We start from the raw sequence: 21532 nt of genomic DNA on the forward strand, positions 1-21532 counted from the left end.
ATTTATATTTTTCTTGACATTTACAGTAACATCGCTGACCCTTAAAAGTCTTCCAAAAAATACCTTTATGCTAGGAAAATCTTGGCTGTATTTTAAAGAACAAGGGAGGCTTTCATATAGAAAAACGATTCTTTCCTAATAGATAAATGGAAATAATTTCAGTTCAAAAGTGGGAATAAAAAATGTTCACCGAAACAAATTGCCAGCTTTATTGTAATAGTATTCAGTGTTTAGATTTTTTTTTACAAGAAGAAGAGGTTGAACACATTCTTAGTTTCCTGTCAAAATGCTTTAGTAGCATTCAGGGCCTGACAATATTATCCAATACACTACATGACAGGGTCTATTATGACCCTGAAATAGCCAGGACAATAGGTGGATTAATGATTTGGGGTTTTTACAAGGTATAAACGGTCCAGGAATTTTTCAGCTTGAATATTATCATTAAGCATCACATGACTTTTGTAATTACTTATAATGATTGTATATGGTGATATTGGCTACACTTTATTATTTAATTATTTGTTTGCACTAACCGACTACAACCCTGTGTGTTGGGGATGCAGATGAGATCCACTCCGTAGTTTGTTCCTATCGTGCAGCACTCATGTTTTTTTTTAACCAGAAGCAAATTTCTCCTGGTGCGCCAACGTTGATACTGTGGTCGTGGTTTCTGTGAGTGTGCCAGTGAATGGGTGTTAAAATCAACATGCGAAGACACCAAGCTGACTGAACCAGTCTGCCAAAATCCTGCCTAATTTCCCCTGACAAGGTGCCAGAATAGTTTGTATAGATCCTACCAGGTTGGCTGATCAGGACCAGCTGAAATCGGTGTAGTAAAGCGGATAAATGTGTCCGCGTCAGGATTGGAGTGGCAGCATGTGGCTTCGTTTATCAGACTGGGCCTCCGTAGGTCGCCGCCTTAAAGCTGTCCGCTTTCCTCCTCCATTATGGCCGAGTGTAAAGCCTTGAGTTTTAGGTATCCCTGACTTCCTGAAAAAAGACCCCCCCCCCCTTAAATTCTATGATTTATTATGACTCAAAGGGCTTGATTTTCCACAGTGACCATTTCTCCGCTCTGATCTCTACAGGCCCGAAATCTAAGCTGATATTCAGGACTTTCTGTTTTCTTTCAAATAGCTTGAAGTGACTGCTTTGAAAAATCTCAGCGAGAAGAAAGAAGCCTTGGACACCAGCTCCTTCGAAGTGTTTTCGCAACATTTCAGCAATGTTGTGAGAACATTACGAGTCAGCTGGGAATAGGCCCAACCTTTTTGTTAGGGCACCACTCTGAGTTTGTAGTTTTTTTATCCAAGGTTGAAGGTGGTTCGGAAATTGGGGATGACTTGTTACGTTGAATTTAACTCTTATTACCTCAAGCGTCTGCACAGGGACGAGAAGCAGCGGGCTTTCAGCCAGTGCTGACATTTAAAAACAAAATGAATGGTCCAGTAAAACCAGATTATCATGGCAACTATCCAAAGGTTTTTCATAAGAAGATGCAATTAATACACTTTTCAAAGGGATAAATATCTTGGTGACCAATGCATACTAAGATTTGTGGCTAAGTAGTTGTTTTCTTTCAGATGTTCAAGAGCCATTCGTCAAAAGATACAACTATGAATTTGAAACAATCTTTGTCGCTAGATCATCGCCAACCATACTGGTCCCTTGCACAGTGTCTGTGCCTGATATGAATGTCACCCTCCATCAGGTGAGTGGATTGTGTACTTTGTCTTTGTACCTGTATTGTATATTTTAACAATATTCAACTATATCTTTTAAGTGAAGAAGGTCGGTTGGTGCTTTTAATTCTGTATGTTTGAGTTTCATGGTCTTGGTGGTGTGGTGGCTCTTGGATTGTGGTTGTACTTCACATCTCCAGGGTTGGGGTTCAAATCTTGCTGCTGTTCTGTGTACTTGTGGAGTTTGCATGGTGGTTGGGCTTCCTGAGACACCCAGTTAGGTTAATTGGTTCCTCTGGGGTGGCACCCCAACCAGGAAGCAGCTCTACTGGGAGTCTAAGGTCTGCCACCAATTTCGCTTGCTACTTTAATAGCATAACATGCATTGCCACCTTTAATTTAAGATTTTGCACATTTTTTGTGAGGGGGGGGGGGTACTTGAAATATGTAATGTCACTGCAGTTATAGGCTACACAGCTGTTTGACCTGGTACAGGGCTGCCAACTCTCACATCTGGCTCACGCTTTCCGGCTCTCGCGTTCATGCAAGAAACCTTACAGCAAGTCTGTATTATTCCATTATAAACCCAAAATTAACTACATGAATGAGGTAGTTTGCAAACCCTATAGACTATTTACCGGGAAATAAAACTGTTACATACATGTAAATGCCTGTGCAGACTCGTCTCGAATTGAAGATCTCATGCCAGCCAGCTGACTGAAGTGGGAAACCCTGTTGATATCCAGAATAGAAGTGCTTCGGAGTCGACAGTGGGTGTGTCATTCTGTAGATGTCTTCACAGGCAGGAAATTCCCTTGCACCTCTGGATGACGACGGCATAACCTGGGACAATAAGAAAGGCTGGTCTGTCCCCAGCGATACCATCCTGAGCAGGCCAAACATTTTCGGTTTCTTCTGCCGCACCATCTCTTCCAATGTAGAGCACAAGTCCCCCCTGTACCTGGTTCACTTTTACGGTAAGTGTCTGATTGCCAGGTGTGATATTGCTAATTTTATTGTATTAATTGTATAAATGTCTATATATAGACATTTTTCCACATCTTTAAGAGTGAACTTTTTTCTCTGAAAAAGTTAAGGGTAGTGAAATTAGTGTCTGGGTCACAATGGTGAGACCATCTCAAATGAGGTCATCTCCCTTGCAGGGTGATCGCTAGGTAACTCTCAGCAGTTTTCATGGCATCCTAGGGCCAAAAAAACAATGCCAATTTAAAAAAATCAGTGTAGTACTACTGTGAAAAAATATTATGCTTCACTCACAACATTTATAATGGGATGGTATATCAAACTCTCACTGCTTTATTGTGTAGAGAAACATTAATTCTTTCTTCCTCTAAAGATGCCTTCAAATATACGTGATCTTACTATGATGTTTGCGTATAGATGCAGCAAAAAGATTTTCTTTCAAAGAAGACATCCTGACTGTTTGTGCTCACTGTTGTGCTCTGTAGGAAGCAAGCTGTACAATTTCAAGCTATTTCCTGAAGAAACGGTGGAGCTTATAGTAGGTGATGCCCTTATCCTGAACTGCACAGGCCAGGTGGAGTTCAACACAGGCGTGAATATTCAGTGGGCTTACCCAGGCAAGCTGGTATGTAGCATGTACCTGCCGATTTATACTGTGAACAAGGTATATTTACATGCTGTGTTTGAATGCTATTTTTTTTTCCTTTTTCACATTAAATTCAGGCTGTGACTCTGTAATCTTTTTGCAGATTGTAATGATCTGCAGATATTTATGCATCCCTGCTGTGAAGTGATAAATCACCGCTGTTGCCCTTGACTGTAGCTGTTACAATTTACCTTTCGATAAAACATGTCAGCCGAGATACTAAGCAGCTAACTATGCCTCCATGGGTATCAGTCTTTCGCTTCAGAACTGTCCTTGTACTGCTGTTCTTATACCTAATTGGTTGATGGTGTTTTTTTGACTGATAGCTAAATCGCACCGTGAGCCTGCAGTCAGAGCGCACGGCTTTGTCACACGTCACAGAGGTTTCCAGCATCTTCAGCATCCGCAGCGTTAACATGACCGACACGGGCCTGTATGTGTGCAGCGCAACGAGCATGGAGACCACAATGGAGCATTCTGTGAAGGTCATTGTGCACGGTAAAACTGCACTTATTGTTTACCATATTTATTTTCGGTTTTATTATTATTATTATTATTATTATTATTATTATTATTAAACTTTGTCTCATTCTACCACATTTTAACCTACTCATTTTAAGTGTGAATATCTTTGTAGTTTTTAATCCTTAATTTCCCAAATATATTTAATGTTTTTTTTTTTAGAATTAAGTTAAAGTGTAGGAGTGTTCAGACTGATTTCTATGACTGACAAGGATCTTCCAGCTACTGTTTATTTTTACCTTGAATGGTAACTTTAGATATTAATTTTCATATATTCAATCCTATATTATTATACATTAAAAACTATATCAATGGTGATGATTATATACTGAAACCATTCGCCCATCTTGCATGACTGCTTATCAAGTATTAGTTCACCGTCTATCCATCCCAGTAAGCACAGGACACAAAGCCGGATGTGTCAGCCCAACACAGATCTCACACACACACTGCGGCTAATTTAGAGAAACCATTTAGCTTAATTGGTGGGATTTCTGCTAAAGCATGGAGAGAGAACACTCACAGGAGAGGACAGGATTGCAACTCCCCAGAAGAGATGGGTAGTTCAGATCCAGAGCGTAAAAGTCCAGACCAGGATTTAGTTTCAACCAGCCAGTTGAGCGTAAAGAGTCACAGTCACAGGGTTCTTCATTGGCTGGTTGAAACAAAATCTTGGTCTGGACTTTACTTTTACTCTTTGGACCTGAACTACCCACCTCTGTCCCCCAGCCTGAAGGTGTGAAGACGACGTACTGCGGTTCCGCTCCCCAATTTGACGCTCAAATGTTCATTGTCTTTCAGAGAAGCCATTCATAAGTGTGGATTACAAAACTGGCCCAGTTGTGGAAGCTACTGCCGGCCAAAAGATATTCAAGCTTTCGGTCCGAGTGTCGGCCTACCCAGCACCAGAAACACAGTGGTAAGGCAGCATGACCAGGGCCAATGGAAGCTTGCAAACAGCAATACGCGGTGAACAGGATGTATTACCAAGGATATATTTCCCAGGTACAAAGATGGAAAACTAATAAACAAGCAGCCAGAATTCAACAGGATGAAATACCAGCAACACAGCCTGGAGATCAGGGAGGTGTGCCAGCAAGATGCAGGGAACTACACTCTTGTCCTTAAGAATAGCGCCGCTCTTCTGGAGAGAAGAATCAGCCTCAGCCTCTTAGTCAATGGTAATTATTGGTACTTGACTGTCCATATTGTAAGTAAAGGCAATATGTAGGGTTACCCCCTAATCCATATCCGGGGAATACTATAAGCTATATTTTTAAAATGAAAAGGTGATTAAGTAGTTCAGTACTTCTTGTGTTTTTACTGCTTTGTTTCCTTGCTTGAAAGATTCATCCAGCTGTCTCACATTAACATTAGTGACACAGGCATAATTATAGGAGACTGACCAATCAGCACACAGCAATAACTCTGACCAATCAGCAAACAGCAAGACCTCAGCGCTCAAGTGAAATTCAGATCCTCTAAATCGAATTGGTAGTTTACACATCCTGTCCTAACTCAATGTCCTTCCTGACATGGATTATCTGGTCAGCATAGCTGTACGCTTTAAAGCACAATCCCCCCCATTTATGAAAGTCATTGGAAATAGCAGTGCTTTGTACAGCGGACATTTCTAACAGGCATTTCTGAAGTAACCAATTGAAATTCCTGACCTTGTTCCTGAAGTCCCCCCGCAGATCCATGAGAAGGAGGCGGTAGCCCCCACACACCCCTACCAGAGGGGCAGCCGGCAAACGCTCACCTGCACAGCATACGGCGTCCCTGCCCCCTCCACCATCACCTGGCACTGGAGACCCTGGGGTCCCTGTGGCCCCAATGGATCCCTCCGCAGCCTGTAAGCCTTCGTCACCACACGCCATTTTGTTCCCACCCTAACTTCTTCTCTAAATCACTCATGGCCACTCTAGCACTCCTGTAATCCCACAAAAAAAATATGACACCTCCAGCTGAAACGATAGACGTACTAGCAAGTCATCCCTCAGTCATTGGCGTGTCCAAGCCAAATGTTTGTTTGAAGGCCTTGGATGTGTCCCTACCAATCTGTCAAGGGTTGAGGCTAAATTTTCTCTAGGGCTAAAGCAATGTTGGACCGTCGCCTTTCATCTGCATGATGTTAGTGTTAAGGTAACTTGGTTCATACCAAGTTAAATGCAGATAGTCTCTGTCTGTATTGGCCGTTTGTCAGCTGCAAACACCAACAGGAGGCTGGTCTCTCTTGTCTTCGGAAAACCAGATTGCGGTGATAGCAGCTCTTCTGTGTGCATCAGAGATGTGGCAGTTGGGGTGGGGTAGTGAGGGATTGAGGAATGTAACATGTAAAGGGTGGTGTGTTGTCATAACAACAGAAAGTACACGAACATCTCCCAATAGTGGGCAAAGTGTGTGTGTGTGTGTGTGTGGGTGTGTGTGTGTGTGTGTGTGTGTGTGTGTGTGTGTGTGTGTGTTTGTCGGGGTTGTGGGGGGCAAGTAAGTAGGAGACATAGTGTTTGGTATTGGCAAAGTACCAGTCAGCAGTCTACAAAGGAGAGTAATAGTCATATCACATGTCCAGGCCACCTGACCTAAACACAGTAGAGATGGTATTGGAGGAGTTTGACCAGAGAGTGCAGGAAAAGAGGCCAGTGCTCGGCATGTATGTGGGACCTCCTTCAGGACAGCAGGAGAAGCATCCCAGGAGGCCACCTCATGAACCTGGTGTAGAGGAGACAGTGGGGGGCAGCCAGTCTCTGGAGGAATTGGGCTTAAGGTCCTTGCTCAAAGGTCCAAAGCTGGCCTGCTGAATATACCCTCTTATTCCACCGACCTCTTCCATGAACTTGTACTCTGAATGTCTCCATATATGCTGTTCCGGGATTTCACCGTGTTTACTAGGGTATTGAGCAATATGTCCCCCTTGTTCTTCTTTCAGTCTCCTTTCTTCTTTGTTTTCGTTCTTTTTGGCCTCACTTCTGTTTGCTCATGACTTGAAGCCAAAGCTTTGTGGTAAATCCTGGATGAGCGATGACCGTCCTCCCGTGTGTATCCGCCGTCAAACACAGGAAGGTGCTGGAATCAAAAAGCTCTTCCTCATGGGGGAGTCATCAATTTCCCTGTGCTGACAGAAACAGACAATGTCTCCCGGTCATGAAAGAGGCCACCCTTATCAAAGAGGATCCACATAGATGTTTCTGCTTAGATAGTCCCAAGAATTATTTCACAAAGACTTACCCTAATCAAGGATTTCCAGAGTAATTCTTTTGTTCTGAATGAAAGTGACTGATGCTTTTAGGTGAGGGTCCTACTGCAGGAACAGAAGATCCTGTGATTTATTCAAACGTAGATTTAAGCATGGTGAGGAAATTTTCTAAATACTTACTGAATAAAATTCATATTTTTTTCTTTTATATTTATCTAAATGAACACACAAGATTCGCTGCAATCACTTTGTCTCAAATGTCGTATTGTCAGTTACTAGTTACTTTGCTTTGACATTATTTGGTGTGGGACCATTCCAGGGACCAGAGAGGAACATCTGTGCGTAAGAGGCGAGAGCGTGTGCCACACTGCCAGGACTGGCAGGACATGGACTCAGAAGGTGCAGTTAATGCAATCGAGAACATCGACACTTGGACGGAAATGGTGGACAGGCGCAACAAGGTACGTTTTTCTTGCAGATTTAAAGTCACCAAGTGACACCTTCTATGCAAACACAGGCAGCATAAAAGCCACTCATCAAACTCTGCATTACAGCGCAGAAATTAAAAATTATGATCAGTGTGTGAGATCTTAGAAGCTTCTGGATACCAAAGCTTCTAAGATACCTATAAATAGCTTATAAATAGCTTATAAGTTACAACTGACTGAAATATTTTTGCAATGATTGGCTTTTAATTTGTAATTTGAGTTTCACTGGAGAAGCACACATTTTGACAGAAAGAGTTTGTGAAGTAAGTGGTGCAGCAGCTTTCTTGCTCTGAGACTGTCCCTGATTATCAACTGTGACAAGACAAGAGCGACCAGGGGGTGCGGGGGGCTCGCTAAAGGCCGCGCCATTTCCACGTGAGAGATTTTTAAAACTGTCTTCCTCTGCATATTTCCTGTAGGGAGTAGGAATAAACACCCAAGGAGAGACACACAGATCCTGTTTTCATGCTCATTTGTGACATCATTTCCTGTAGCGTAGATGGAGGGGGTGACAAGTCGGGGCGTAGGGACTGGAGGGGGGTGGGGGGATACGCACCCCTCAATATTTAATTTAGCTTAATTTGCCCCCTTCCCATAAACAGACCTTTGATTCTTTAATTATTGAGTTGTATCCCCCCCCCCCCAATATCAAACTGTCTCCTGTGGCATTGGTGACTGGAGCAAACTGCAAACCACCTCCTGTGACATTTATTCCTGGGATAAAATTAATCAGTATTTTTTTGTTCACAGACCGTGAGCAAAGTGGTGATTCAAAATGCCAGTGAGTCAGCCGTGTACAAATGCTCCGCAGCTAACAAAGTCGGCAGAGATGAGATGTTGATCTACTTCTATGTAACTAGTAAGTATTAGGAAATTTGAGAGGATTCCTCAATCCCCAAACAAGGGTCTAAGTAGACATTAATGTGTGCTGATTGACCTTTGGCAGTTTAGCAGCTTCTTATGAACTTATCTTCACACTACTGAAGTCCAAAAAATATACCCGCATTATCGTGGCAAATTCATGCGGCAGCTTGTATATTAAAAAAACAGCAATAAAAATTGTATATCTAACATTAATCTGGTAGCATTCTCACAAATCAATATTTGGAACAGCCATTTACTTTAGAAACTGCTGTGATAGATTTTTCTGTATAAACTTTAACAATGAAAAACATGAGTCAATAACTTCCTTTCTCACTATGGTGTTATGAGGCCTTTAACACAGCCAATGAGTGAATGGGATTTTGTTTGCTTTTTTTCTAAAGCTATCCCAGAAGGCTTTGGGATCGAGCTGCTACCTACAGAGGAGCCTTTGGAGATGGACCAGGTCCGACTCCGGTGCAGTGCTGACGACTATACCTACGAGAACCTGCAGTGGTACCGTCTGGACCCGCAGGCCCTCCAGAATGAGACGGGCAAGCCGCCACAGTTGGACTGCAAGAGCATCCACCTGTATGCCGAGGAGCTGAAAGGAGAGCTGTCCTTCGAACCCGCCACCAGCAGCTGGGTCCTCGAGCTGGTCCTGCCGAACATCCAGCTGGAACATGAGGGCTCCTATGTATGCAAGACCCAGAACCGCCGCAGTGGCGAGAAACACTGTCATCGCAAGTACATTCTGGTCAAAGGTCAGAACAATGCCCATCCATCCATCCATCCATCCATCCATCCATCCTTCCAACCATCCATTTTCTTCCACAAGAGGCTCTGAATAAACCACTGCTGGCACTAAAGTTGTCTTAGATCCCACTCATACAACTCAATTTAAAAACCTCATCCTTAATTCTCATCCATACATGCTATACAGAGCAATACTGAGATCAGCTGTTAAAAAAAACTTGCATCTCATTGGTCACTTTTCCCTCCCCGTCCACCAATAGCACTTGAAGCCCCACGCTACCGGCACAACCCTACCAATCAGACACTGAACATCAGCGAGACCCTGCTCATGAAGTGTGATGTGGAGGGCACTCCTACTCCCCAGCTGTCCTGGCTGAAAGACAACCAGCCTCTGCACCAGATATCAGGTGAGCTGCCCTTTCAACGTCTGTCCGCTGAACGTGGGCAGAGCTTGGCGCAGGAGCTCCCATGTCATTTGAAATTGTGGCTCTTCTTTCTTCCTCGGCTCTAGAGGTGATGAAACACAGGGCAAGTTTTTCAGCAATGTTGCCAGACAACTGACAGCCAGGTCAGACAAAGGACGGCAGAAAGTTCTCCACTGTCAATCAGAGTTTTTAAAATAGAAATTCGTTGCCCAAAATCAATTGGAAAAAGTCCGGGCAACATTAGTCAGCAGAGGTGGAAAGTTCAGGTCCAGAAAGTATAAATCCAGACCAATGTTGTTCCAACCAACCAGTTGAGTGTTAAGAGTCACAGTCAGAGAACTCAACTGGTTGGGTGGAATAAAATCATGGTCTGCATTATTACATTCTTGGCCTAAAATTTCCACCTCTTTTGGTGGCCAGGCAGCACTGCTCATAAAGGTGCCCTGTGTTCCATCACCCTTATAGTCAGGGTTTCGAGAAATTCCGCGGCTGGTACATTACAGTCCTATTTTTTCCTGTCTGGGGCACATTTTTTCCCATGAAAAACTGTACCCCCCCCCCACTATGAAATACTGTAAACAAATGATTTCAATCTGTTTCCATCTCTTCTGACAATAAGGTTGACAGGAAGAATGCGAGTGAGGTGAGTGCTACGCAAAAAGAGGCAAAGAGGCTGTAAAGTGAAATATTTCAGGCGTTCTGGAGTGTCAGTCGTCCCCTGACCTTGACGAACCTTGTTGTTTTTAGTGAACCACCCTGAAGGAATTATATTATGCAGCTGCGGAGCTTTGAGGAAGAATAAAAATGAGTAAGATATATAATCTGAAAATATGCAGCTACAGCCGTATTTTCTCTCATTTTTATGAGCTCAGTTCAAATTAGTCTCCGCGGAAACAATGTTATTTGCACTTTTATAGCTACTGAAATGGCGCTGGGACAAAGTGACGACTTTACAGCTCCTGAATGTCTTTGTAATGTGTAGCGGACACCTCTGCTGACAACTGGCTCTCTGCAACTGTACGATCAAGCCCTTCTTTTCCATCGCTGACTGTAAGCGAGATCTGATTTTACATGACAGTAACACATTGGACGACTCCAAAACAATGACCAAAACAATGCCCAAAACAATACCCAAAACAATAACCAAAACAATGCCCAAAACAATAACCAAAACAGTGCCCAAAACAGTGCCCAAAACAATGCCCAAAACAATACCCAAAACAATGCCCAAAACAATACCCAAAACAATAACCAAAACAGTGCCCAAAACAATGCCCAAAACAATACCCAAAACAATGCCCAAAACAATACCCAAAACAATAACCAAAACAGTGCCCAAAACAATGCCCAAAACAATACACAAAACAATGCCCAAAACAATACCCAAAACAATAACCAAAACAGTGCCCAAAACAATGCCCAAAACAATACCCAAAACAATGCCCAAAACAATACTCAAAACAATAACCAAAACAGTGCCCAAAACAGTGCCCAAAACAATACCCAAAACAATACCCAAAACAATGCCCAAAACAATACCTCCGACAGGCAAAACATGAATGCACACACGCAAATATACTGCAGGGTTTTACAGACACATTCCTCTCGCTGCCCTGACATACCTTTCCATAGTAATCCAAGCTAGCCAAAGGCTGGTGGGGGGGGGGTCATTGGCTTTGAACTGATGCCGGAATGTAATGGAAGGGGATATTTCTGCTGGGGGGGGGAGCGTTCCATCCAGCTGAGTGAGCAGGAGTTTGGCCAGTAACCGAGCGCAGTGGTTTTTGCACGGAATGTGGCTTAGTTCATATTGGGGGGGGGGGGGGGGGGCTGTTTTGTAGGGTTTCGGCTGAGAGGTTTAGGTATTTTGCCCCCCCTGCTCTTTATTGTACCTCCTAGATGAAGAGGCATCCATCACCGCTTCATTAGCATACTTATATACATCCTTCAGTTGACATCTGCGTGACTTAACCGGACAATCAGTTTGGCATACGCAGTGTATGTAAAAAGAGAGTCTCATATTATTTTTTATCTTCAGTGGTTCTTAACTGTGACCCTGATATGTCTCCATTTTTGCATAATAAGTCTGTGAGGGGTTTTTGGAAAGGCAGGCAGGGCGGATAGGGGGTCTCCAGGCGACACGCAGAGCGGCTGTTCGCGCTTCATTGATGGCTGTCTGGATGTGCGCAGGAATACTGCTGCAAGACTCCAATCGGACGCTCAGTATCCAGCGTGTGCGGGAAGAGGATGCCGGTCTGTACACATGCACCGCCTGCAACCAGAGGGGCTGCGTCCAAACCTCGGCCACCGTCTCCGTCGTGGGTAAGAGTTGCCTTCGCCCCTGGCAACCTCTTGGTGCCCAATCGCACCAATCCACTCTGACTCACACAATTACAACGTCCAACATAAATTGTTATACCCCTTATACAATATCATCCCTACTTAAACTCTTACAGTCACAGAGAGCATACCGAAGACAAAAATAATTATTCGGTGTACTTGAGAATGTAAAGTCGTCACTATTCCTTCTTTTTTATATTTAGTTTGTTCTGTTTTCAGTGAATACAGTAAGAGAACATTCAGCTTCCAGCATGTTTCTGTTTTTGTCCAGTGTGAACAGGCCATTTTTCAGACGTTCTTATTCCCTTTGAGATATCGTTTTTGTTACTTCTCTTAAGAGTAAACTTTGTGGGGGCAGATTATTATCCTTAACCGGTTTCAAACATTCTGACAGTGAATGTCTATTCAGTTTGGCTATTGGCACATTTGTTTGTGTTTGTAATAGTTCCACTAACTGCCTTTTTAAAAATGAAGGTTGCAGTGATTTCTTTCAGCTTTAATTCCTGTGAGGAATTTCTGTGACGCTGGTCCTGAGTAACCAGACAGCGCTGGCTGACATCAGTGTGTCGCTTCGCTTAAGCTGCCGTCGAGCGGGACAGAGGACACACTCAGGTGCTTTTGTCAAACGAGGACGCGAGGACATTCTCTGAAGGAAGGCCGCATTTTTCTGTTTCAGGCTCCGACGATAAGAGCAATGTGGAAGTGGTGATCCTTATTGGGACGGGAGTCATCGCCGTCTTCTTTTGGTTCCTTCTCATCCTCATCTTCTGCAACGTCAAACGGGTAAGCAGGTTCGCCTTGGCTCTGTGACTTCAGAAGCCACCTTCAGAGCCTAACTCTCCTCCACGTATCTGTCATTAATTTTCTATAACTGGACATGGCATCTTTGTCGGTCATATCTGCAGTTGAAGTATACAGCTCTACAGACAGTTACATCCCTGGGTACCCACCCTGTGTCATGCTCACTTTGTCTATGACCCTCTACACATTAGGAATAACATTCTCCCCCTTCTGTCCATTTCCCAGACAAGTCCAGCAGATATAAAAACTGGTTACCTGTCCATCATCATGGACCCTGGCGAAGTGCCCCTGGAAGAACAGTGTGAAAATCTGCCCTACGATTCCAGCCAGTGGGAGGTCCCTCGGGATCGACTGCGACTTGGTGAGGCTCATTCTTCCGTTCTTTTTTCCAAGTTTTAATTTGGAACAAGGACGGGATGAGGATCGGGTGTCGGAGTAGCCTCTGTTAGGGCCACATGCCTCGGGCGATATCTGCCGTGATTAAATAGACACTGATAAGTGTGGTCTGTCAACTGTCAGCGTTGACCCTGCCAAACATGCTCGGCCATCAGGGCCATCGCCCTGTGGCGTTCTCTTATTAAAAGCCACGGCGTCTGCTCTCCAGGGAAGGTACTGGGTCATGGGGCTTTCGGGAAGGTGATCGAAGCCTCTGCTTTTGGGATCGCCAAGACGAACACCCTGGAGACCGTCGCTGTCAAAATGTTGAAAGGTGGGTTGAGGGACAATGAGCTTGTTGGGTACAAATGGCCTTTGAATTTATGCATTTGTAAAATAATGCTCTGTACAAGTATACAGCAAAGAAATTATTATAGAAGTGAGCTTGTCACCAGCAGCAGAAGGTCCCTAGTAACACATTCTTAAGCCAAAGCTGGACTTTATAATGTACTTTTCTAGTATTGTGAATAGAAAGAAATCTAAATTGGTATTGTTAAGTCAATGTGTGACTTAAATGACGTGTTATGTGTGTTTATATATTGCAGAGGGGGCCACTGCCAGTGAACACAAAGCCCTGATGTCAGAACTGAAGATCCTAATCCACATAGGCAACCATCTGAACGTGGTCAACCTGCTGGGGGCCTGTACAAAGCCCAGCGGTGAGCAGGGTTTGAGGGGACCATATGGTCCTAGCAGGACTTGTATGGAGGGTGGTGTGTGGAAAAAGTCTGCCATTCATGTGATCAGAAGGTCATTGGTTCAAATCCCAGATTCAACAGAGTGATTTTACTGTTGGGCCCTGAAGCAAGACCCTCAACGTCCAACTACTTTGACCCTTCATTCACACAAAAAATGTATGTCACTAAATAAATTGTAGTATCTACTAAATAAATTACAATTTTTCTCACTCTGAACAACACATTTAAGAAACTGACACTTTAGTCTGTTCGGCTTAGTCAGAATTGGCCAGGGACAGGAAGTCCTTCCTGGGATGCTGTTTCGTGCTCAAAAATGTTTTTTGCGAAATGTTTTTGTTACACAGTTTTCTGGCCTGCTTGTATAATTCTGTACCTTTTTTTGTCTCTGGTTTCTATTGCCTGTTACTCTAGGCCCCCTGATGGTGATTGTGGAGTACTGCAAATACGGAAATCTTTCCAACTATCTCCGAGCCAAAAGAGAGTTCTTCCTCCCATACAGGGTGAGTGTTATTGTCACATTGTATGTGTTAATTTTAATCAACTGGTAAAAAATAATAATAATAGTATCACAACTTGCTTAATGGCCTTGATGTGTAAGCAACAGTTTTGAGTGTTTTCTGACAAACACTGCAGTCTGTTTCTTCTAATACTATTCTATTGCTTGTGGCTTGATTCTTTGATTAAGCTTCACTGCGACAGAGATACTCCAAAGGAAACTATATTGTATTCATGGGGTATGTGTCTCAAAATTAGTTGATGTAGAAGTCATTTTGCTACTAATTTGTACACAATGTACACAGTTTGAATTTAAATCAGCAGGTACCTCAAAGCTAATGATTAGATCATTATTACAGCAAAGCAATATTATGCAGCAATAAAGTGAAGTCAGCTGAGCACCTGAATCTACTGAATGGCCAGGTTATACTATAAACAGATTTTTTTCCTTTCCTAATGGCATGGACATATTCCAGGACGATAACGGATAGATTCATCGAGATTGAATTGTCAAAGAGCGGTTCAGGGAGCTTGAGGAATCATTTTCACACATGAACTGAAACTCTTTGACAAGTACTGAAGAAGACTTTACTGAGTGGTTTAATTCACCTATCATCAATATAAGATCTCAATGAAAAATTAGTGCAAATCTGAATGAAAAAAAATTATGAGATACTACGGCACTACGGCCATGTGGCACAATTCCCTGAGGGTGATCCGGCTCGCAGGATCCTCATTGCTGAGGACCTGAGTGACTGGACCAGGCGAAGGGGACACCTGCGTAACACCTGACTACGGCAGATGGATGGCCGTTTCCGGAGGGTGGGACTGGACCGTGTGTTTGCCTGGGGGGTAGCTGGCCAGAATCCCGAGGAGTTTTGCTGTGTGGTGGGTGTGGCAATGTGCTGCATCAGTGCATGCCCCCCAACCCGACCTGACCTGATGTTACATAAGCAACAATACATTGACGAATGTGTGTGTGCTCGGCCAATCACCAGTATTTTTTCTTATCTTATGATCAGCTCTTATGTGCACTTTCCTTGAATCTTTGCGACTGTTAAAAGATCAAGGACAGTTCAGATCATGTTCACTGGGAATGAAACTGACAGCTACAGACTGGTGACACGACAGGAAATGAGTTTATGTGTTATTTGGTTTGTGAAGTTGTTTGATTTCATTTTCCCTTTAAGAATAGTTTGCACCATTTCTTCTGAATGCCTTGATTACATAACCCCAGAGGTCTTCATAGTGAGGGCTTTTGTGTGATGGCTTCCAGACAGAAGTATTTCCTCTGAAATTGTCAAGATTCATACCTTGGGACTTGGTCACTCCTGGGGTTCTTTCAAGTGACTAAGAAAACCGTAGGACTGCAAAGGATAAGAAAAGACCTCCCCAAAAGCCTGTAGTTTGTAATATATTGCAATATATTTGTCTTGAAGCTTTAAAGCTCCTGCTTTGAAGAAAGAAAGGAAAAACGCATCTTCCAGGAGGAAAAAAACTTAATAAATAATGTAAAATCAGGGGCTTTAATATGTTATTGCCCCTGAAATCTACAAAGCACAGTTCTCTTCCAATATTTCCAGTTATGTATTTAACCCATAAACTTCATATTCAGACAACAAGAAAGTGATTCTGTCTAGGTACATGTGCTATGTAACAGATTTATGGGTATAAGGCCTGTTAAATACCACATTTCTGACTCATTTGTACACTTCTTGGGGTCTTATGACCTTGGCATTACTTATTGTGAATGGAAAAGAAATCATCACAAATTTCACAATTTCACTTCCCATTTTCCTTCATTTTTGACTTTTCAAGGCTTTTCTTTGGGGATTTTCAAGTCATATGTCATGTCATATGCAACAAACAATGTAAACATTCCTAAAGCAAATATTACATCTTCTGAACAACTTATTTTCCTGCTTAATCCCGATATATGAAAGTTTAAAAGAATCACCAGAACGTCTCTCACTTCCATATCTTCAGAGGTGCACATTTATTTTGTTGCACATTCAGTTGCCATTCAGTTGACATTGACAAAACCCAATAAGTTGAGGCTGGTGTCCTTTGTCGACTCACTGCTCCATTGATCTCCAAGGACCGTTCCCCCAAGACCCGAAATCAAGTCCGCCGGATGATGGAGGCAGTGCAGGTGGATCAGCGCGGGGACCTCTCTCCCCGAGGTAGCAGTCAGGCCAAGCACAACCAGAATACCCAGCCCAGCCCAGACAAAGGTCAGCAGGATCCAGTTCAATGATGTTCTGCTGCTTACTCCGCAGTCAGTTAAGGCATAGCACTCTGGCTATCTTTTAAATATCCTTAGGCCCTGTTTACACTTGGTTTTAAAATTGCATCACTAGTGGTCAGCGCTAAATGCGAGTGTGAACGACCACCGAAACACATTGCGAGCCGATCAGTCAAACCACTTGCCAAGGTAGTCTGGGACGTATATCTTTTGTAGCGTAAACGCTAATGAGTTTTGATTTGTCTCCAATAAGGACATCACAATAACTATACATGGGACCATTAGAAAATCTGAACACAAGTGGTCAGCTGGACACCTCGGAGACGTACAGTAGGCACAGGTGTAAAAGGCGATGTGTTTCAACTGCCTGCTTGTGGTTCGATCACCCAAAACGGATTTTAAAACTGAGTGCAAACAGGTCCATACTTTTCATCTTCATCTTATCCCCGTGAATACTTAGTAACTGTCATCCTTTTGGATATATACCTATGTACATAAAGTGTCTTAGCTGTGTAGGATCTTAGTTGATTCTAGCCCTGAAATCTCACTGCTTATCCCAACAGTAGATGACCTATGGAAAGCTCCCCTAACTGTGGAGGATCTCATCTGCTACAGCTTTCAGGTGGCGAGAGGAATGGAGTTCCTGGCGTCCCGTAAGGTAAGGACAGGGGCAGTCACATGGCAGGGGGCCCCACTGGGACAGCGTCGCGGGGGGGGCTGAGTCATAAACAGAGCAAGACGTGGGAAACGGGGCCTGAACCTAAGAACGTCTTGTGTTTACAACAAGGAGATGACATTTGGGATGACGAGGTTCAAAGCACACGGCACCTTCAAACTGGTTCTGGCCCAGACCAAACTAGAAATGGCTGCCATGCCGCCACCACCTTACACTATCCGACGGCCGCTGGTTTGTGAGACGCGGGAATACGGCTTCATTCTGAAATCTCACAGAAAACGCACTGAAGAAATGGACGAGACGGATAAAGCATGTGGTGCCTTCTGCTCCTGCAGTGCATTCACAGGGACTTGGCTGCGCGAAACATCCTCCTGTCAGAGAATAACGTGGTGAAGATCTGCGATTTCGGTCTGGCGCGCGACATCTACAAGGACCCTGACTACGTGCGGAAAGGCAATGTAAGCACCTACAATTTACCTTTACTATAACGTGAATATATACCTGTACACGTATACTGGTATATTTCCTGTGATAGTATTCACACTGTCTATATATATATATATATATATATATATATATATATATATATATATATATATATATATATATATATATATATATATATATACACACACACACACACACACATTTCCTATCAACAATCAATGCGAGCAATTGTGGTGAAGTCATGTGACTTGTATTGGCTAATGATGTAGCCTCCTTTGCCTGAAATCCCCCGCTCGCTGAGAATACCACGGACAACTTTCCGCCTCCGCTTTCTCCCAGGCCCGGCTGCCTTTGAAGTGGATGGCGCCAGAGAGCATCTTCGACAAGGTGTACACCAGTCAGAGTGATGTGTGGTCCTTTGGCGTGCTCTTGTGGGAAATCTTCTCATTGGGTAAGAATGACAGGTTTTAGGTCAAAGGTCATTGATTGTGGTCTGCATTCGTCGTCTCGCATGATTTAGCCGTGGAATACCCCATCTAGCAGATCAGTTTTGTTTGTGCTGTATAAGCACCACGAGTATCTTATATCATCACTGTTGCTTGACAGCTACCAGCTGCAGTACGCCCGTCCTGAGCAGTGACGTTCGGACCCTCTCCTTATGTTCTTTAGGCGCTTCCCCTTATCCCGGTGTTCAGATCGACGAGGACTTTTGCAAGCGGCTGAAAGATGGCACCCGAATGCGAGCGCCAGACAACGCTTCTCCTGAAATGTGAGGCCTTCGCTTTAAAGCCGTTAGCTCTTCAGTTCTTGGCCGTTTGAAACAGCTACCACCCCGATAATATCCATGGCACTTTTTTTAATCCACAATGGAACTGACTGCCAAAAAATGTCATCACAGTTTTAAAATAGAAATTGTCATCCCATACAGTATAATCAACAACAAAAAGGAACAGGAAATGTCTCGGAAAAGAGAAAAATTCTGTCACTGAGGGCCAAGGGAAACATAATGAGTAAATTTAGAAATCCAAAAGTGTATCAAAGTGTAACGCAGTGTTGTTCTTGGTGCGTGTTGATAGATACAGGATCATGCTGGCCTGCTGGCAGGGTGAGCCCAGAGAGCGGCCCACCTTCCCCGCCCTTGTGGAGATCCTCGGGGACATGCTGCAGGACAATGGCTTGCCGGTAACGAGGGACACGCTGGGGAAATGTAGCGTAAGGGAGAGGAACACTGCCTTGACAAAATGAGCGAGACACACCGCATCACACTCACGCCGTTGATCTTGCCAGGACGGTAAGGATTACATGCCCCTGGATGCATCGCAGAGCCTCGAGGATGACGGCTTCTCTCAGGCCTCGTCGAGACCCCCGTCCGAGGAGGAGCTACGCATGGCATGCAACACCCTGCCTATCAGGTACGGCTGCTGGGGAGAGGGGATTCTGCCGAGAACGTCACAGGACTGGTGCAGTGCTTAGCACTGCATTCCCTCCACAAGCCAAAAATGTGCGAATGTGAGTTGGAGTAGCCAAATTGTCCAAAGGTGTGAATGTGTTTGTTGGCGCCCTGTGATGGGTTGGTGCCCCATCCTGGGTTGTTCCCTGCTTTGTGGTTGTAGTCTGTGGGATCAACTCTGGACCCTCGCGACCCTGAATAGGACAAGCGAGTAAAGAATAAGGATATTACAGCGTGCCGTATTATACAAGGGACTCTGGACTCTGTCTTTCGTTTATATCGGTTTTAGCCTAATTTCTATAAATGTACTTATGTACTGCTTTTAAATTTGATTTCTTTGTGTTCCTCACTTTGTGACACAAAGAAGGGCTTCGTCATTTATATAAACATTTTCCATGGTTCATTGTCTGATAGATCTAGGCTTTGCACAGTTTCTCCGTCATTCAGACTGCTACAGTACGTCCCGTAAAACCAAGAAGTGAGAATTAAGTTTCATAAATGATAAATAAATATATCTATCGCGGGGGAAATTGTTTTTAAATGTTGAAAACTCGCATTTACAGAACGAAGTCAGCTGCTCTCAGAAAGAGGAGATGCACACTAAGAACTCTACTCGCAGCACAGAAATGGCCAAACACACAACATACGCTTTTTACTCTTTCTTTGGAAATGTCAGACTAAATCATACAAACGAGCTTATCATCACTTCCCTCTGGAACTTCCCTTTGATAACTCAGTTTAACCTGGCAGACCTTTGACTTGCAGTCTACAAAATGTACCTCCTGATATATATTCTTTTTAATAACATTTAAAACCAAAACGTCTTACACCATAGAAATTACATTCATTCTAGCACATGACAAATATACAAACGGTCCCTGCTGAACACATCCAAGCTGTTTTGCCTGCCATTTATAATACAAGTAAACAGCTCAGTTTTGAATATTGGAGAATTACTAATATTTATATAATATATACTTAATAGATATTTGTTGTTTCCATGGATTCTGTGTGAAATAACATGAACTGTAAATAATTTTTTACAATGTATACTTCCCATGTTGCTTGGGTGAATGTAATTTCAATGATGTGAGACATTTTGATTCAGAAAGTCAAAACATCCTTAGCAAATGGACCATTCACTGTGGCCAGGAAGGCACTGCATTGTTAATGGACGTGTGGACCTGTCTCCACAGATACTACAACTGCGTGCCCTTTGCTGGGTGCGTCATGTCAGGCTCCTCTAAGGCTGGTCACACGCGAGTCAAGATTTTCGAAGAGTATTCCCTTGAGGCCGCATCCCATAAAACACACCATGTGAGTTCCCACCCGCGCCAGCTACATCCTAAAACTGTCGCTGTTAATCATTTTCGATGCTCGTATATTGTCACATTTTTGTCGTAATCATTTGTTGGAGAAGCAGTTTTTTATTTTTTCGTGAAGGACAATCAGACGGACAGTGGGATGGTCCTCGCTTCGGAGGAGTTTGAGAGAATCGAACACAAGCACAGAGGAGTTCTCTTCAGAAGGTACGATGCCCTCTGTTCCATTTTTATTGCTCCAGTCTTTCCATACATTTATCTGCCTCCCATTGTATTGTAAATTAAGGATCTTCCTTAATTTATGAGTAAGCTAAGGATGTGGGGCTCGTACATAAGCTATACATGAAAAGGTGTGGGAGACATCAAGCACAGGGCCCTCCATATCCTGTAAGAATCATTACGCTGTGCCTTTCATAAAATATCAGAAAGGTTCGCATGCTCACACAGTGCTAATGGAACTCTCACATAGCCCTCTCTGCCCCCGCAGCCAACACTCAGCAAGAAGTGCAGATCGAGCTCCAGGAACAGGCCCAGAAGACCGGCATCGACCGCCCTTCCTGAGCCAGCTCTCCGGCCAGACCTTCTACAACAACGAGTATGGGCAGCTGTCCGAGGATGGTCTGTGCCACTTCTTCTCTATGCCGAGCGAGGGGGTTTTGGAAGGATGTCGCCAAGCGTCCTCACACCTCTAGACCCCTGGAGGAACGAGCAGAATAAGATGGTGGATGGGGGCCCAACATATTTGCAGTCATCGCCCCTGCAACTTGCCAAACCTGTAGCCATACTACAGCACTAAACCAATCTCTCTGTGCCAAAAAAAAAAAAACCCTTTCCAGCCACTGGGTGGCGCAGTTATCAGTTCAAACCATTATCTTTATCATACAGTGTTACTTATCTAACCTAAAGAGTATGCTTCTGTTTTGTATGTGTATAGAAAACATATAAAGGGAATAAATGAACATATATCAGTTTCTTAATCTGTGCAGTTTTACTCTGGTCTTTGTGTTTATAACTGAACGTAATCTAAGGTTTTGATTGAGTATTTAAATATGAGTGAAAT

At 43.6% G+C, this 21532-nt stretch overlaps 1 protein-coding gene across 4 annotated transcripts in view; it reads left to right on the top strand.

Moving 5' to 3' along the window:
* The window catches only part of flt4 (fms related receptor tyrosine kinase 4), a 50722-nt gene extending 29273 nt beyond the window's left edge, over nt 1-21449 (top strand). The window contains exons 4-30 of one of the 4 annotated variants that reach the window (XM_049029402.1): nt 1587-1714; nt 2476-2662; nt 3155-3294; nt 3642-3813; nt 4639-4756; nt 4843-5018; nt 5524-5692; nt 7353-7494; nt 8272-8380; nt 8787-9146; nt 9399-9545; nt 11754-11885; nt 12580-12686; nt 12930-13065; nt 13309-13413; nt 13685-13798; nt 14249-14337; nt 16431-16566; nt 17141-17235; nt 17589-17711; nt 18040-18151; nt 18370-18469; nt 18777-18882; nt 18988-19112; nt 20347-20467; nt 20594-20679; nt 20960-21449. In XM_049029402.1, the coding sequence (XP_048885359.1) occupies nt 1587-1714; nt 2476-2662; nt 3155-3294; nt 3642-3813; nt 4639-4756; nt 4843-5018; nt 5524-5692; nt 7353-7494; nt 8272-8380; nt 8787-9146; nt 9399-9545; nt 11754-11885; nt 12580-12686; nt 12930-13065; nt 13309-13413; nt 13685-13798; nt 14249-14337; nt 16431-16566; nt 17141-17235; nt 17589-17711; nt 18040-18151; nt 18370-18469; nt 18777-18882; nt 18988-19112; nt 20347-20467; nt 20594-20679; nt 20960-21164 (3740 nt within the window). In that variant the 3' untranslated portion in view covers nt 21165-21449. The remainder of the gene's footprint in view (nt 1-1586; nt 1715-2475; nt 2663-3154; nt 3295-3641; nt 3814-4638; nt 4757-4842; nt 5019-5523; nt 5693-7352; nt 7495-8271; nt 8381-8786; nt 9147-9398; nt 9546-11753; nt 11886-12579; nt 12687-12929; nt 13066-13308; nt 13414-13684; nt 13799-14248; nt 14338-16430; nt 16567-17140; nt 17236-17588; nt 17712-18039; nt 18152-18369; nt 18470-18776; nt 18883-18987; nt 19113-20346; nt 20468-20593; nt 20680-20959) is intronic. The other 3 variants (XM_049029403.1, XM_049029405.1, XM_049029406.1) reach the window with 3 other exon arrangements.
* Nucleotides 21450-21532: the final 83 nt, after the last annotated feature.

The sequence above is a fragment of the Brienomyrus brachyistius genome, chromosome 10, assembly GCF_023856365.1.
Source record: "Brienomyrus brachyistius isolate T26 chromosome 10, BBRACH_0.4, whole genome shotgun sequence".
NCBI classification, from domain to species: Eukaryota; Metazoa; Chordata; class Actinopteri; order Osteoglossiformes; family Mormyridae; genus Brienomyrus; species Brienomyrus brachyistius.